The 15,123-nt window shown below is 35.7% G+C and overlaps 1 protein-coding gene across 1 annotated transcript; it reads right to left on the bottom strand.

Annotated features, from left to right (window-relative positions):
• Positions 1–421: 421 nt before the first annotated feature.
• LOC133327913 (cilia- and flagella-associated protein 36) lies at positions 422–4,174 on the bottom strand. The gene is made up of 5 exons (XM_061536452.1): positions 4,072–4,174; positions 3,804–4,009; positions 3,573–3,736; positions 801–957; positions 422–739 (listed from the first exon to the last, which is right to left on the bottom strand). The coding sequence occupies exons 1-5, from the start codon at positions 4,172–4,174 to the stop codon at positions 422–424; spliced, it is 948 nt and encodes a 315-aa protein (XP_061392436.1).
• Positions 4,175–15,123: the final 10,949 nt, after the last annotated feature.

Raw genomic sequence — 15,123 nt, 5'->3', positions numbered from 1 at the left:
ATTTTGATTTTATGGGGAATATGGTATGTGGATAATATTACCAATTACTTATAGACCAAAACATTAGGATAATGTTGCCCTACATATGCTAATAATATTATCATCGAGAAAAAATATCAGGATAATGCAGATCCCGACTTATTTAATATATTCCGCATATATTTTTTTTTTTTCTTATGGAAAATTGATTGCAATTGATTTCCTCTTAAATAAAACAAAATGCTGTATTTTGCACACATCAATAAATTTGAAAAAGGTGTATATATTTTGTATTTTAGGCTACACAATATATTTGTTGTTATAGTATTTTTTTGCTAGGATCAAGTGGTGTTCATAAGGATTTTTTTTTCATTTAATGAAAATATATATTTAATTTGTATACTTCTTTGTGATCTAATATAAGATTCAATTTAGGGGTTTTTTAATTCTGTTCCACAACTTCAGCCTTCAAACGTTTTGCCAACGTTTTTCTCAAAAGCAATGCCGAATCGGTTTCCACTTCTTCAGGTTTTTCCAAAACCGAATTTGGTTTGGAAACATTTTCCAAAAGCTTCTGGGCCACCTGAGCCGATGATGGCCGGGTACTCTTAGCTGCAGACGTTCCAGGAACTGATGTATTCAATGATTTTGCAACCGTTTCTTGTAGCTGCTTGGCCCGAGTTTTCTTCTTCAATTCGATAATTTTATCACGTTGCTCACGCAAGTACTCTTGACGTGTTATCATTTCATCGGGATTTACCTAGGCGGGGGAGAAGGAGACCATTATTTATTTTTTTAATTGTTATGAGTTTCTACATTACCTGCTGATTTTTCTCAAAGAATAAATTTAACCGCTCAAATTTCTCATTAACATCTTGTTCGGTGGCATCTGGCTCGGGTGTCACCGATGCTTCGGGGGTTTGCATTTCTTTGCCCACCGATTTGGCAATGAAATTTTCAACATCGTTGAATTTTTCACTGAAAATAAAAAGAGGAATAATAGTTATTAAACACGGATATGGATATAAAAATATTCGGATAATGAATTCAATTCTATGGACATATCCGTATACAATTTTCTATATGAAAACTTTATCCGGATAAAGTTTCCTATATAAAAACCTTATCCGGACAACGTTTTCTAGATGAAAATCCCACCCGGATAAAGTGTTCTATATGAAAATATTATTCTGATAAAGTTTTCTATATGAAACCCTCATCCGAATAAAGTTTTCTATATGAAAACGTTATCCGGATAACATTTTCTATAAGAAAAACCTTATTCGGATAAAGTTTTCTACAGGAAAACCTTATCCGGATAAAGTTTTATATATAAAAACCTTATCCAGATAAAGTTTCCTATATGAAAACCTTATCCGCATAAAGATCTCTGTATGAAAACCTTATCCGGATAAAGTTTTTTATATGAAAACCTTATCCGGATAAATTTTTTATATGGAAACCTTATCCGGATAAAGTTTTCTATATGAAAACCTTATCCGGATAACATTTTCTATACGAAAACCTTATCCGGATAACATTTTCTATACGAAAACCTTATCCGGATAACATTTTCTATACGAAAACCTTATCCGGATAACATTTTCTATACGAAAACCTTATCCGGATAACATTTTCTATACAAAAACCTTATCTGGATAACATTTACTATACGAAAACATTATCCGGATAACATTTTCTATACGAAAACATTATCCGGATAACATTTTCTATACGAAAACCTTATCCGGATAACATTTTCTATACGAAAACCTTATCCGGATAACATTTTCTATACGAAAACCTTATCCGGATAACATTTTCTATACGAAAACCTTATCCGGATAATATTTTCTATACGAAAACCTTATCCGGATAACATTTTTTATACGAAAACCTTATCTGGATAACATTTTCTATACGAAAACCTTATCCGTATAACATTTTCTACACGAAAACTTTATCCGGATAACATTTTCTATACGAAAACCTTATCCGGATAACATTTTCTATACAAAAACCTTATCCGGATAACATTTTTTATACGAAAACCTTATCCGGATAACATTTTCTATACGAAAACCTTATCCGGATAACATTTTCTATACGAAAACCTTATCCGGATAACATTTTCTATACGAAAACCTTATCCGGATAACATTTTCTATACGAAAACCTTATCCGGATAACATTTTCTATACGAAAACCTTATCCGGATAACATTTTCTATACGAAAACCTTATCCGGATAACATTTTCTATACGAAAACCTTATCCGGATAACATTTTCTATACGAAAACCTTATCCGGATAACATTTTCTATACGAAAACCTTATCCGGATAACATTTTCTATACGAAAACCTTATCCGGATAACATTTTCTATACGAAAACCTTATCCGGATAACATTTTCTATACGAAAACCTTATCCGGATAACATTTTCTATACGAAAACCTTATCCGGATAACATTTTCTATACGAAAACCTTATCCGGATAACATTTTCTATACGAAAACCTTATCCGGATAACATTTTCTATACGAAAACCTTATCCGGATAACATTTTCTATACGAAAACCTTATCCGGATAACATTTTCTATACGAAAACCTTATCCGGATAACATTTTCTATACGAAAACCTTATCCGGATAACATTTTCTATACGAAAACCTTATCCGGATAAAATTTTCTATACGAAAACCTTATCCGTATAACATTTTCTATACGAAAACCTTATCCGGATAACATTTTCTATATGAAAACCTTATCCGGATAACATTTTCTATATGAAAACCTTATCCGGATAACATTTTCTATATGAAAACCTTATCCGGATAACATTTTCTATACGAAAACCTTATCCGGATAACATTTTCTATATGAAAACCTTATCCGGATAACATTTTCTATACGAAAACCTTATCCGGATAACATTTTCTATATGAAAACCTTATCCGGATAACATTTTCTTTACGAAAACCTTATCCGGATAACATTTTCTATACGAAAACCTTATCCGGATAACATTTTCTATACGAAAACCTTATCCGGATAACATTTTCTATACGAAAACCTTATCCGGATAACATTTTCTATACGAAAACCTTATCCGGATAACATTTTCTATACGAAAACCTTATCCGGATAACATTTTCTATACGAAAACCTTATCCGGATAACATTTTCTATACGAAAACCTTATCCGGATAACATTTTCTATACGAAAACCTTATCCGGATAACATTTTCTATACGAAAACCTTATCCGGATAACATTTTCTATACGAAAACCTTATCCGGATAACATTTTCTATCCTTATCCGGATAACATTTTCTATACGAAAACCTTATCCGGATAACATTTTCTATACGAAAACCTTATCCGGATAACATTTTCTATACGAAAACCTTATCCGGATTACATTTTCTATACGAAAATCTTATCCGGATAACATTTTCTATAAACACCTTTCTATATGAACACCTTTCTTTTTATATGAAAACTTTATCCGGATAACGTTTTCGTACAGGTTTTTTAATTTAAGAACATTCACATTAGGGTTTCTATAGAAAAATTTTATCTCAATCTTACTTCTGTGACTGACGACCACTCTCGCTAGGACTATCGAAACTTTCACCCTGCTGAAACAAGGCCAATTGATTTTTCTCTATCAAATCCAATGCCTGCAGCTGTAATTCGACATTACGCTGAGTCATCATGCGTATGAAAATCTTTATGTCATTGGCAGCCCATATCTGAAAAATGCAAATGACAAATTGAAAATCGATTCTTCTTCCCATCAATTATATCCGCTCCACCCACCTGCTGAAATAAACCCTGATGAAATTGAAATGGATTATCCTTATGCTGTTGTCTACCCTCCAGACAGGCCATTTCAAATTGTTCTGGTGTTATTTGCATTTCTTCCATAAAACTGCCCAACATATAGTCGACCAGGTTTTTATAATCCTCATGGATACGCTTGACCTCGGGATTCTCTTCGTCCGGTTGTAAATTGGGATCGAAAACTGGCAAAAAGGAAAATTTTTTCTTACATGCAATTGAAATGGTTTATCTGGCAGGAACTTACTCAGCGATTTCTCTTCAATAAATGTCTGCAGCGGGGCATTCCAAACGGGTCCATGCAGAAAACACACCAACGAATCAAAAACCCAGGAATCATCACCAGCCATTGTGGATATTATTAATTTTTTCTTCTCTTCCTTTTTGTGATTCACTTGCTTCACTTTTGATTTAATGCGTAGTTCTCTTCTTATGGCTGTTGGACGTCTGACAATAGAATACCCCAACTGAAGTGGTTAGTCAGTCAGTCCTTTTTTGGTTCGGTTGCCATGGTTTCATGTGACAGGGTAATTTAAGTTGCCACTGCAAGTTGGTTCAGTGGTGGCACGCTAATTTGCCTCGTATATTCATTTAATAACAGAAATCCCTTTTCAGGGGTATGGGAATTCTGTCGAATTGCTTTAAATTCTAATTAAAAACTGGAAAGTAGTCTAATTTTTTCCTGGATGAAAAGTGGACGAGCTGACTCAGGGAGTCTTTGTATATGATCGGTAAAGAGAGAGAATACATAATTTCACCTCCATATCATACATATATATGAACAGACTGGGTATCTACATATATACAAGCTGAAGGTAAGGGAGTCTATTTAAATGAGCTGAAGGCCAGAAAGTCTGCATAGACGAGGTAAAGACCAGGGAATTTCCATAGAAGGGCTGAATAGCAGGGAATCTATATAGACAACCTCAAGGTCAGGGAGTCTCCATAGACGAGTTGGAAACCAGGGTCTATACAGACGAGCTGAATACCAATGAATCTATATAGATTAGCCAGGAAGAACACGAGGGGTTTACAGACGGGCTGTTAGCCAGGAAGTCTATATATACACATTTAAGGAGAGAGAGAGAGCTGAAGACCAATGTGCCTATACAGACGAGCTGAGGACTAAATTGTCTATATAGATGGGCTGAAGGCCAGTAAATCTATGTAGACGTATTGAAAACCAGGGAGTCTATATAGAAGGCCAGGGTGTATATATAGAAGAGAGAGCCAGAGATTCTATATAGACGTCCTGAAGACCAGGTAGTAAATATAGACGAGACAAGTATATTCTAGACTGGATGAAGGGCAGGGAGAATATTCTATACGAGCTGAAGACCAGGGAGTCTTTAAAACGAGCTAAGGGTCATTATTAATTATTAGGAAAATGAGATACGATTATTCTTTCAGAAACTAAATTGGACACCTGCAAGATCTCCTCAATTTCTTCATTATCTCCCAAAAATAACTTGAAAAAATACTATCGCGGTGCTTCTAAAGCTGTCTTAAGCATCATCTTGAACCAGGGCCTTTTTGGGCGGTCAAAACGTACAGTTCTTGGCACCCATGACTTCTTGTTATTTCTGCACATCTAGAAAATATGTTTTTGGGGGAAAAGTGAAGTGGAAAAGTGCCTTGACAATTGCTTTGCACGCATGCTCACGAAAGCTATTTTTGAGATCTTGATTCGTTCACAAATCGTAGCACCAGGTGTGATAAATAACGTAACCTGATTTGGTTCAGACCACCTCCTGTTTTCGTTAATAGAAACCGGAACCATTGAAAATCTGATTTCAGAGAATTATTCATACACTCAGTTCCTCGGTGAGCTAAGAGGAATTTCCCGAAAATCGACACTACAATTGTCGATCTTCGAATATAGCTGCTGGAGAGTGAGTGAGTGCCGAGGAGGTACCACCACTATTTACAAAGTTATATGTTGCAGATCTTATCAAAAATGGTAAATCCTTCTAAAGGGTTGGACCTGGAATAACCATTACTGTGGTCGATGCAGTGTATGCGAAAATACTCCTGTCATATCCTTATGGACATGCTTCCCCACGTTGGCACGTCAGGAGAGATCCAAAGTACAAACGTGAACCTCTAGATTAACAGGCCTATCAGCTACGTCGGAGCTTTTAATTCAGATGCAGTCGCTCAGGTAGTAGAACCATAGACTAAAAATGCCATAATCGAAGACCATCCTTTAGAAGATGGTCCTTATCGGTCTAATCCTTTCAATTTTGATTTTTTTTATATAAAGAGAACAGAACAGAATGCTTGTTCCATAAGTCGAGCTTAAAAATATTTTCAGGCGTGTCGGTCTTGTGCGCAGTTCTTCCAATTTGAAAGACCACGTTCCGAAATGTTGTCTTCCACTTGTTCTTTCCAGTTGAGGTACCTCATCCATTCTCACAACATCACGTAGCCAGCTTAGTCGCTGCAGCTCAATACGTCTGACTTTGTCGATGTCCGAGACAAAGTCAGAGTGTTTTCAAACACTCAAAGAGTGTTTTCAAACACTCAAAGAGCTGTCTCATCTGCTAGCGCAAATACACATGCTTCGTTTACCACCTCGAAGTTCCACAGTTGGTCCGAGTCTACTGGACTTGGTCTTCTCGCCATTTACTACCAGTCCCACTTTGGCAGACTCCTTCTCAATTTGTTCGCTCGCAATGTTCGACCGATTATGTCGATGTCGTCGGCGTAGGCGAGTAACATATGATGTTTAGTGTACAGAGTGCTATTTCTGTTCACATTTCCATCACGTATGACCTTTTCCAGTCTAATTCCTAGTTCGGTATTCGGGCTCCGAGAGGTCCTTTCGACTTTAACTGCTGACCTTGTGCCACTTAAAGTTATCCTGCATAGCCGTATTGATTTTGCAGGAACGCCGAACGCAGACATGGCTTTAAACACCTCAGAACGAATAGAACTATTGTCTGTCTGGCCAGCTGGGAAGGGAGTAACCGTTTATTTTGTAGTTGTTTTTTTGTAACTTTTTTTGTAAGACAAATCCTTCCACTGGAATGTCCTAATCCAAAAATTCCAACGGCATTCAAAAGAGTATATGTATATATGTGTCCAAACCAATTTAGAAAATAAGCTAGATCTTGACCGATTGCATCCAAGCTCATACGATAGCTATTCATGTACAGAATTACGTGTGAAAATTTGGAAGTTAACGTTTGAGAAGCACTGTCACTTGATGCTAAAAGAATAAATAGGCAATATCTTCAAGATTTGTTGAAATTTTAAAGGTACATTCTGAAATTTGTGTATTTTCGAATTAAATAAAAAAAAATCATTGCAACTCCGATCATGTAGCTCATCTCGAAAGAGAAATTAATAAAAAAAACATTTACATGAATGATCCTTCGCCTAAAAAGGCATAAAAACAAAACTCAAAAATTCAGCTTGAGCCCGGCTGGGATTTGAACCCTGGTTCCCATGGCATCTGTTGATGTCCGGCGCCTTAGCGTTCAAAGCCACCTCCTTATCTTCCTAAGGTTGCACAATATGCAGTTGCATACCATTGAAGAAAAATATTGTAGTCTGTATGGAAAAAAAGTCCGTCACTACAAGAAAAATCTGCTCTGAAAAGGAATGTTCTGGTGTGATGCCAAATGTCCGAACCTTGACAAGGTTGAATTTAATTCGTAGATGCAATTTCACAACAATAGTCGACATAAATACAACATATCAAGTAAAGACATTTGTAAGCCACATTGCCCAATATGCCTGATGAGCCGCCTAATCAACGGCGAAACGCGTCGCATAGTGGTGGGAATGTAGTATCTCTCTGGCTTTCCTTTTCATTGCAACTCCGATCATGTAGCTCATCTCGAAAGAGAAATTAAAAAAAAAAAAACATTTCATTTTTTTGAAATCGAGATTGGGTAGTCCCCTTAAGTAAATCTATATATCCATACTTAACTCTCTCATCTACTTAAGAAATCCACCTTCCGATTTGTATGCTGTAATTTGCCATTTCATGTTATGGATGAATTGAAAACCTGAACAACTTAATATTCTAGTAAAAATATACACATGTAAACCTATTTTTTATTTATATTTTATTTAATACTTTTTTATCTCTTTTTATTTATTTCTCTTTAATTCTGTTTTTTTATTTGTTTTGTTTATTATATCAAATCGTACATATTTATATGTATAAGAAGTGCTTACATACAAAAATTAAAGTATTTTATTAAAACAAAAAATATTCTACCGTTTCCTTTTATATATAGAATAGTCATAAGAGAGAATTAAATAAAGAAACCATTTTTTGCAAAAAAAAAAAATATATATATATATATTATAGAGTGCACAAAGTCAAGGCAAGCATCGGGCATTTTACTTTGCATTAAATCACTAACATATCCTAATCAATTTGAAATTCTTACCACTGGCCACTGTTCAACAACTCAAATCTCGATATGCAGAAGGCCACCTGGCTTTCTCCCGATCCAACAACGAGAAATCAAATTGATCATGTTGTGATAGACGGAAGGCATACATACTGTGTTTTTAGCACGAGCAAATCGATATGTACAGGATTCAGAATAAAGTCCGGACATTTTAGCAACGAGCAAAACCCTAAACTGAAGGCTATGATAGGATGTGCCTGCACCATAGCCTTCAGTTTAGGGCTGGTTGATCTGCAGGTTCACGTTTGTCCTGACTTGCCAAAGTGGGGAAGCATGTCCATAAGGATATGACAGGAGTATTTTCGCATACACTGCATCGACAACAGTAATGGTTATTCCAGGTCCATGGTATAATAATAGAAGGTAACAGCAAGTGTTGTTGTACAAAAAACGATACAACAACCACATGAAAATTTGTTGTTGTAAGTTCTACTAGTGTCAACTCATTTGACAGAAAAATGTAAACAAACAAACAAATTACCATCAAATTATTTTTATTTTGAAAATGAAATATTTTCGAATCCTCAAAATAAAAATTGAAAAACATGAATGAAAATGTATCAAATTTATATTTCTATCGCTTCCACATCTTTCCTATAATTGAGCCATTGCCATATATATGTGTAACACATATGAAAATGCTGGGAATAGCGAGTTATTCCTTGAAGAAAGATTTGCTTCCTCAAACTTTCCCAGCAGGCAGATTGAGTAAATTGAATACAAGAGCACATTTAATAAAGAACAATTTCAAATTGTATGCGATCCCAATTTTCCTGTTGGGTGATTTTTAAAACATAAATAATTTGTCAAATTCATATTGACACTAGAATTACGTTGGAATCAAATCAGCTGGGATTTGCTGTTACCTTTTATAATTGTACCCTGTTCCAGGTCCAACCCTTTAGAAGGATTTACCATTTTTGATAAGATCTGCAACATATAACTTTGTAAATAGTGGTAGTACCTCCTCGGCACTCACTCACTCTCCAGCAGCTATATTTGAAGATCGACAATTGTATTGTCGATTTTCGGGAAATTCCTCTTAGCTAACCGAGGAACTGAGTGTATGCAAAATTCTCTGAAATCAGATTTTTAATGGTTCCGGTTTCTATTAACGAAAACAGGAGGTGGTCTGTACCAAACCAGGTTACGTTATTTATCACACCTGGTGCTACGATTTGTGAACGAATCAAGATCTCAAAAATAGCATTCGTGAGCATGCGTGCAAAGCAATTGTCAAAGCACTTTTCCACTTCACTTTTCCCCCAAAAACATATTTTCTAGATGTGCAGAAATAACGAGAAGTCATGGGTACCAAGCACTCTACGTTTTGACCGTCCAAAAAGGCCGTGGTTCAAGATGATGCTTAAGACAGCTTTAGAAGCACCGCGATAGTATTTTTGCAAGTTATTGTTGGCAGATAATGAAGAAATTGAGGAGATCTTGCAGTCCTCAGCTCGTCTGTATAGGCACATTGGTCTTCAGCTCTCTCTCTCTCTCTCTCTCCTTAAATGTGTATATATAGACTTCCTGGCTACCAGCCCGTCTATAAACCCCTCGTGTTCTTCCTGGCTCGTCTATATAGATTCATTGGTATTCAGCTCGTCTGTATAGACCCTGGTTTCCAACTCGTCTATGGAGATTCCCTGACCTTGAGGTTGTCTATGTAGATTCCCTGCTATTCCGTCTATGGAAATTCCCCTGAAATTCGTCGTTATAGTAACTTTAACTGGCACAAGGTCACCATTTAAAGTCGGAAAGGGAATCTCGGATCCCGTCAATGCCGGACGAGGTCTCAGACAAGGTGACGACAGTTTGTCGTGTGACCTTTTCAACATCCTGCTAGAAAAGGTCATACGAGAGGCAAAGGTGAATAGAAATGACACTCTGTACACCAAATAACACATGTTACTCGCCTACGCCGATGATATCAACATAATGGGTCGGACATTGCGAACAGTAACAGCTACCTTTGAGCAAATTGAGGAGTCTGCTCAAACGGGTCTGGCAGTAAATGGCGAGAACACCAAACTGATTTTATCCAGTAGACTCGGACAAACTGTGGAACTTGAGAACTACAGCTTCGATGTAGTCAAATATTTTATATACCTTGGTACCGCCACAAATAAAACTAATGAAATCACTTTTTTATATTCGGAGAAGGATAGTGTTTGCCAACCGATTATACTATGATCTAAAACGGCATATACATTAGAACTTTTTACCGGGTTAACCTACTTTATGAGGATTTATTTGACATATATGCAAAGGGATTGACAATTGAAACCCACTGGGTTAACGAAATCCGATTAAATGTAAACGTACTATAAGTAAGCAAGGCCACTTCCCGCCCGACCAAACTCACACTCTAAAAGACGCTGATACTAACCGTGCTGGAGTAAGGCTCAGAAGCATGGGTACTTGCGCTAAAGGATGAGTCAGCTGCGTCGACGGTGAGTGAACCACGAGCTATACACGGACATCGAAATAGTCAGACGCATCGAGCAGCAGCTACTACGGTGGATGCGAATGGATGAGGATGGCCCAGGTCAAAAGGCATATAAAGCGAGCCTACTGACGATCCACGCAAATGGGAAACAAACTCGATGGAAACATCAAATGCAGGATGACTTATCAAATCATGGTCTTTCAAATTGGAAAGAAATCGCGCCTGGAAATGTTTTTTAAGTTCGCTTATGGGACAAATATTCTGTCTTGAGCCAGCTAAGTAAGTAAGGCAGGGAGGACTTATATAGCCGATAGTTGAATTTAATCCAGACCAAATATAGACCCCAAAGGATTCACCATTCGCTATATAAGATGTTCTAAACATTTGCAAAATGTATTTGCCCTCATTATCGGGAAACTCGAAATGGATCACACAATCTTTCAAGTAATTTTCAACGATATGTCAATGATCGAATGCTCAAGCAATCTATAACGCCTCTATAAATATTCATTCATCAACAGTCCGCGCCCGTCCGTTATTTCGTCGTTATAGTCTATAAAAAAATATTTATAAATAATATTTAATAAATAGCCATTTCTTTAAAAAACTTTTGTATTAATTTAAAAACTTAATTCCACATATTTAATAATATTAATTTTTTTATTTCTTAACATAAAATAATTGTAATGTTTTGTCTTATTTCAAAATTTGTTTAATTTAACTTTACGAAAACCTATGATTTATTTTGTTTTTAACATTATTTTGTATTGTTGTTTTTGGTTTTTCTTATGTAACTTGACAGAGATGATATTGTTTTTTTATTTATTTTTTTTCGGTTTATAAATATATTTTTTTCATCGCTTTAAAGTATAAAACTGTAGTTGCGTTTTGAGTTTTTCTTTTTTGTTATTTTTTTTTTTGTTATTTTATTTTAAGTTTGTTTATATAATACAACAATTACATTACTAGTTTTATTTTTTTATTTTAAAATTATTTTCATAATTAATGTGAAGTGACGTAAAAAATAGAGCATATTTTATTAAAAAATATATTAATGTTAATAATATTGAAAACTAATAAAGTTGAGACCAATTCTTCTTAAATTTCAATAAGCAGATATTCATTTTTTATTTAATCTGATATAAAACCAGTAAGGAAAGTAGTAAAGTCGGACGGGGCCGACTATATGATACCCTTCACCACTTTGGGTATATTCAACAGATGTATCCTAACAGAAGTCACATTTTAAATGCACCAGTAAAATGAAATTGGATCCATAAACATGTCATTCTGCAACCTATACTAAATAGAAGCAATATCTAAATCTGAACCGATTTCAACGATTTCACGAAACATATACCACCTAATTCATAACACTGTGTCAAATTTCGTACAAACCGAAAGATATATAGGGACTTTAGTGGACCATTTACATAAAATCGGACGAAACTATATATAGAGCTATATTTAAATCTTAACAGATTTACTCTAAACTTAACACACGTCATTGAAGACTCAAATCACTACACTATGCAAAATCTCGTGTAAATCAAAAGATATATAGAGACTTCGGTGCACCATTTACATAAAATCGGACGAAACTATATATAAGAGCTATATCTTAATCTGAAAGGATTTTCACGAAACATAGCACACATCATTCCAGGCCTAATTCAATACACTGTGCGAAATTTCGTGCAAATAGAAATATATTTTAGGACTTTGGTGTATCATTTACCTTAAATCGGACAAAAATATATACGGGAGCTATATCTAAATATAAACAGATTTTCACGAAACTTAACACACATCATTCTAGGCTTAATTCAATACACTGTGCGAAATTTCGTGCAAATAGAAAGATATTTAGGGACTTTGGTGCACCATTTACCTTAAATCGGACGAAAATATATATTGGAGCTATATCTAAATCTAAACCGATTTTCACGAAATTTAGCACACATCATTCTAGGCTTTACTCAGTACGCTGTGCCAAATTTCGTGCAAATCGAAAGATATTTAGGGACTTTGGTGCACCATTTACCTTAAATCGGACGAAACTATATATGGGAGCTATATCTAAATCAGGACCGATTTTCACGAAACTTGGCAGACATCATTCTAGGCTCAATTCAGTACGTTATGCCAAATTTCGTGCAAATCGAAAGATATTTAGGGACTTTGGAGCACCATTTACCTTAAATCGGACGAAACTATATATGTGAGCTATATCTAAATCAGGACCGATTTTCACGAAACTTGGCAGACATCATTCTAGGCTCAATTCAGTACGTTATGCCAAATTTCGTGCAAATCGGAAGATATATAGGGACTTTGGTGCACCATTTACATGAAATCGGACGAAACTATATATGGGAGCTATATCTAAATCTGGACCGATTTTCACGAAACTTGTCAGACATCATTCTAGACCTAAATGATTAGGCTGTACCAATTTTCGTGCAAATCGAAAGATATATAGGGACCGTTTACATTAAATCGGTTAAATATATATATGGGAGCTATATCTAAATCTGAACCGATTTTTCTCAATTTCAATAGGGTTCGTCCTTGGGCCAAATAAGTGACCTATGCCAAATTTCATCCAATTCGGATAATAAATGCGATCTGTACTTTGTTTACAATTTAACATGGACAGACGGACGGACGGACAGACGGACATGCGTAAATCGACTCAGAAAGTGATTCTATGCATATTCTCAAAAGGAACCATGGGTCTATCTCGATTATTTTTGCCTGTTACAAACATATGCCCAAAGACATAATACCCTGTACCACAGTGTGGTGAAGGGTATAAATATTAAGAGGTTATAGCCATTTTTTAACTTTCCCTCAAAAATAATTAAAACGATCAGCATAACTTAATGGGAGGGTCAGGCCAATGAGGAGGAAAGGCCAACTTATAGCCCATACGGTTGAAAAAATGCTGCTAAAACCCTTAAACTACTGAACATTGGACTTAAATGACGCCTATGCCAAAACATGGATCAATAAAATAACCGGTTTTTTACAAAATGTGAATTTCTTCTTCCTGTGGAAGAGGTATGTCAAATTACAGCCCTTTCGGTTGGAAAATGCGGCTTAAAAAACGAAACTTGTTCGAGACTTTATATGGGGGCTATACCTATTCTATGCATAATAACACGATATGCCAAGTCACAGTCCTTTCGGTTAGAAAATGCGTCTAAAACCTTCAAAACACCGAAAACTGGGCAGGATTTTTATATGGGAGCTATGTCAAAACATGGACCGATATAACACATAATTTCAAAGCTCTCTCTTAAATATTGCTATCTTCATAGTTATTTCAACAGACTCTCATGGCTAAATCGACATAAACAGTTATTCTGATTAAAAATATCATCTAAATCATATGTGATCAAATCATCCGTTTTTAATCTACTCGACATATTCCATTCTAGCTGTAAGTACAGGTTCAAAGTACAAGGTACAATTCATTGCGTTGTATATGAAAATACTCACCTTAATAGGGTTAGTTGAACGTCCGTAATTTCCAAATACGCAAGGGGCTTAGTTACATATATGTTAAGGCAATATCGTCATGTGACTTACCGTGAGATAGAGGCATCACCACCATACATTCGATAAAAATTCTTCTCTTTGGATGCCGCACAATTTGACAATCCGTAAAAAAGTAAAATTGTTGTAAAGAAATAAAAAATACAATACCTGTGTCGAACGTCCTCCAGGCGCAAGAGGCATCGTTCCATAAGTGGTTGAATGTATGATATATATGGCTGAAAGTTTTTTACCCTCCATGAACCCGGAATGCAAAATTACAGACGCTTAGTTGCGAAAATGTGGCTAATGTGGAAATGTGACCAAATTTCCATATATGTGTTTGAATACTTGAACGGAGATCTTGACCGATTACATTTATCATAGGTCATATGATAGCTATATATCTATACTAATTAAAGAGTAAAGTGATTGACTGACTGACTGATTTAACGATTCATCAACGCCCAGACGAAACGGCTGAAGCTAGAATCTTGACATTTTGGGTGAGGGTCACCCTTGGTCCAAAGGTGACAGATAAGGCCGGGTTTTTGGAAATTCGTACTAGAACGGTACGAAAAGTACTAAAAAGTACTAAATGTCATACCATTCGTATTTGGCGAACCGATGGAGCAAGAATAGTACGAAAATGTACTAAATTTGGTACAATTCTGTAGCATGTGAACGGATAGCCTTAAAAACTTTGAATTTGGAGTGTTAATTAAGGTTGAGATGTAGGGTCCATTTACGAAAAGTACTATATGGTGATTGACTGACAGACTGATTTAACGATTCATCAACGCCAAGACGAAACGGCTGAAGCTAGAATCTTGAAATTTTGGGTGAGTGTCACTCTTGGTCCAAAGGTGACAGATAAGGC

Source organism: Musca vetustissima, unplaced genomic scaffold (genome assembly GCF_032173495.1).
Source record: "Musca vetustissima isolate MV318-11 ecotype Yass unplaced genomic scaffold, APGP_CSIRO_Mvet_v1 utg49154, whole genome shotgun sequence".
NCBI lineage: Eukaryota > Metazoa > Arthropoda > Insecta > Diptera > Muscidae > Musca > Musca vetustissima.
The sequence above is the reverse complement of the archived record's forward strand: the minus strand, read 5'-3'. Positions and strand labels throughout refer to the sequence as shown.

Excerpts from the sequence above, each read along its gene's own strand:
- LOC133327913 (XM_061536452.1), bottom strand. The coding sequence starts at position 4,174 with ATGGCTGGTGATGATTCCTGGGTTTTTGATTCGTTGGTGTGTTTTCTG. Across the intron at positions 4,010-4,071 it reads TATTGAAGAGAAATCGCTGA|TTTTCGATCCCAATTTACAA; the intron begins GTAAGTTCCTGC and ends CCTTTTTGCCAG. Across the intron at positions 958-3,572 it reads AGTGGTCGTCAGTCACAGAA|TGAAAAATTCAACGATGTTG; the intron begins GTAAGATTGAGA and ends TTTTATTTTCAG.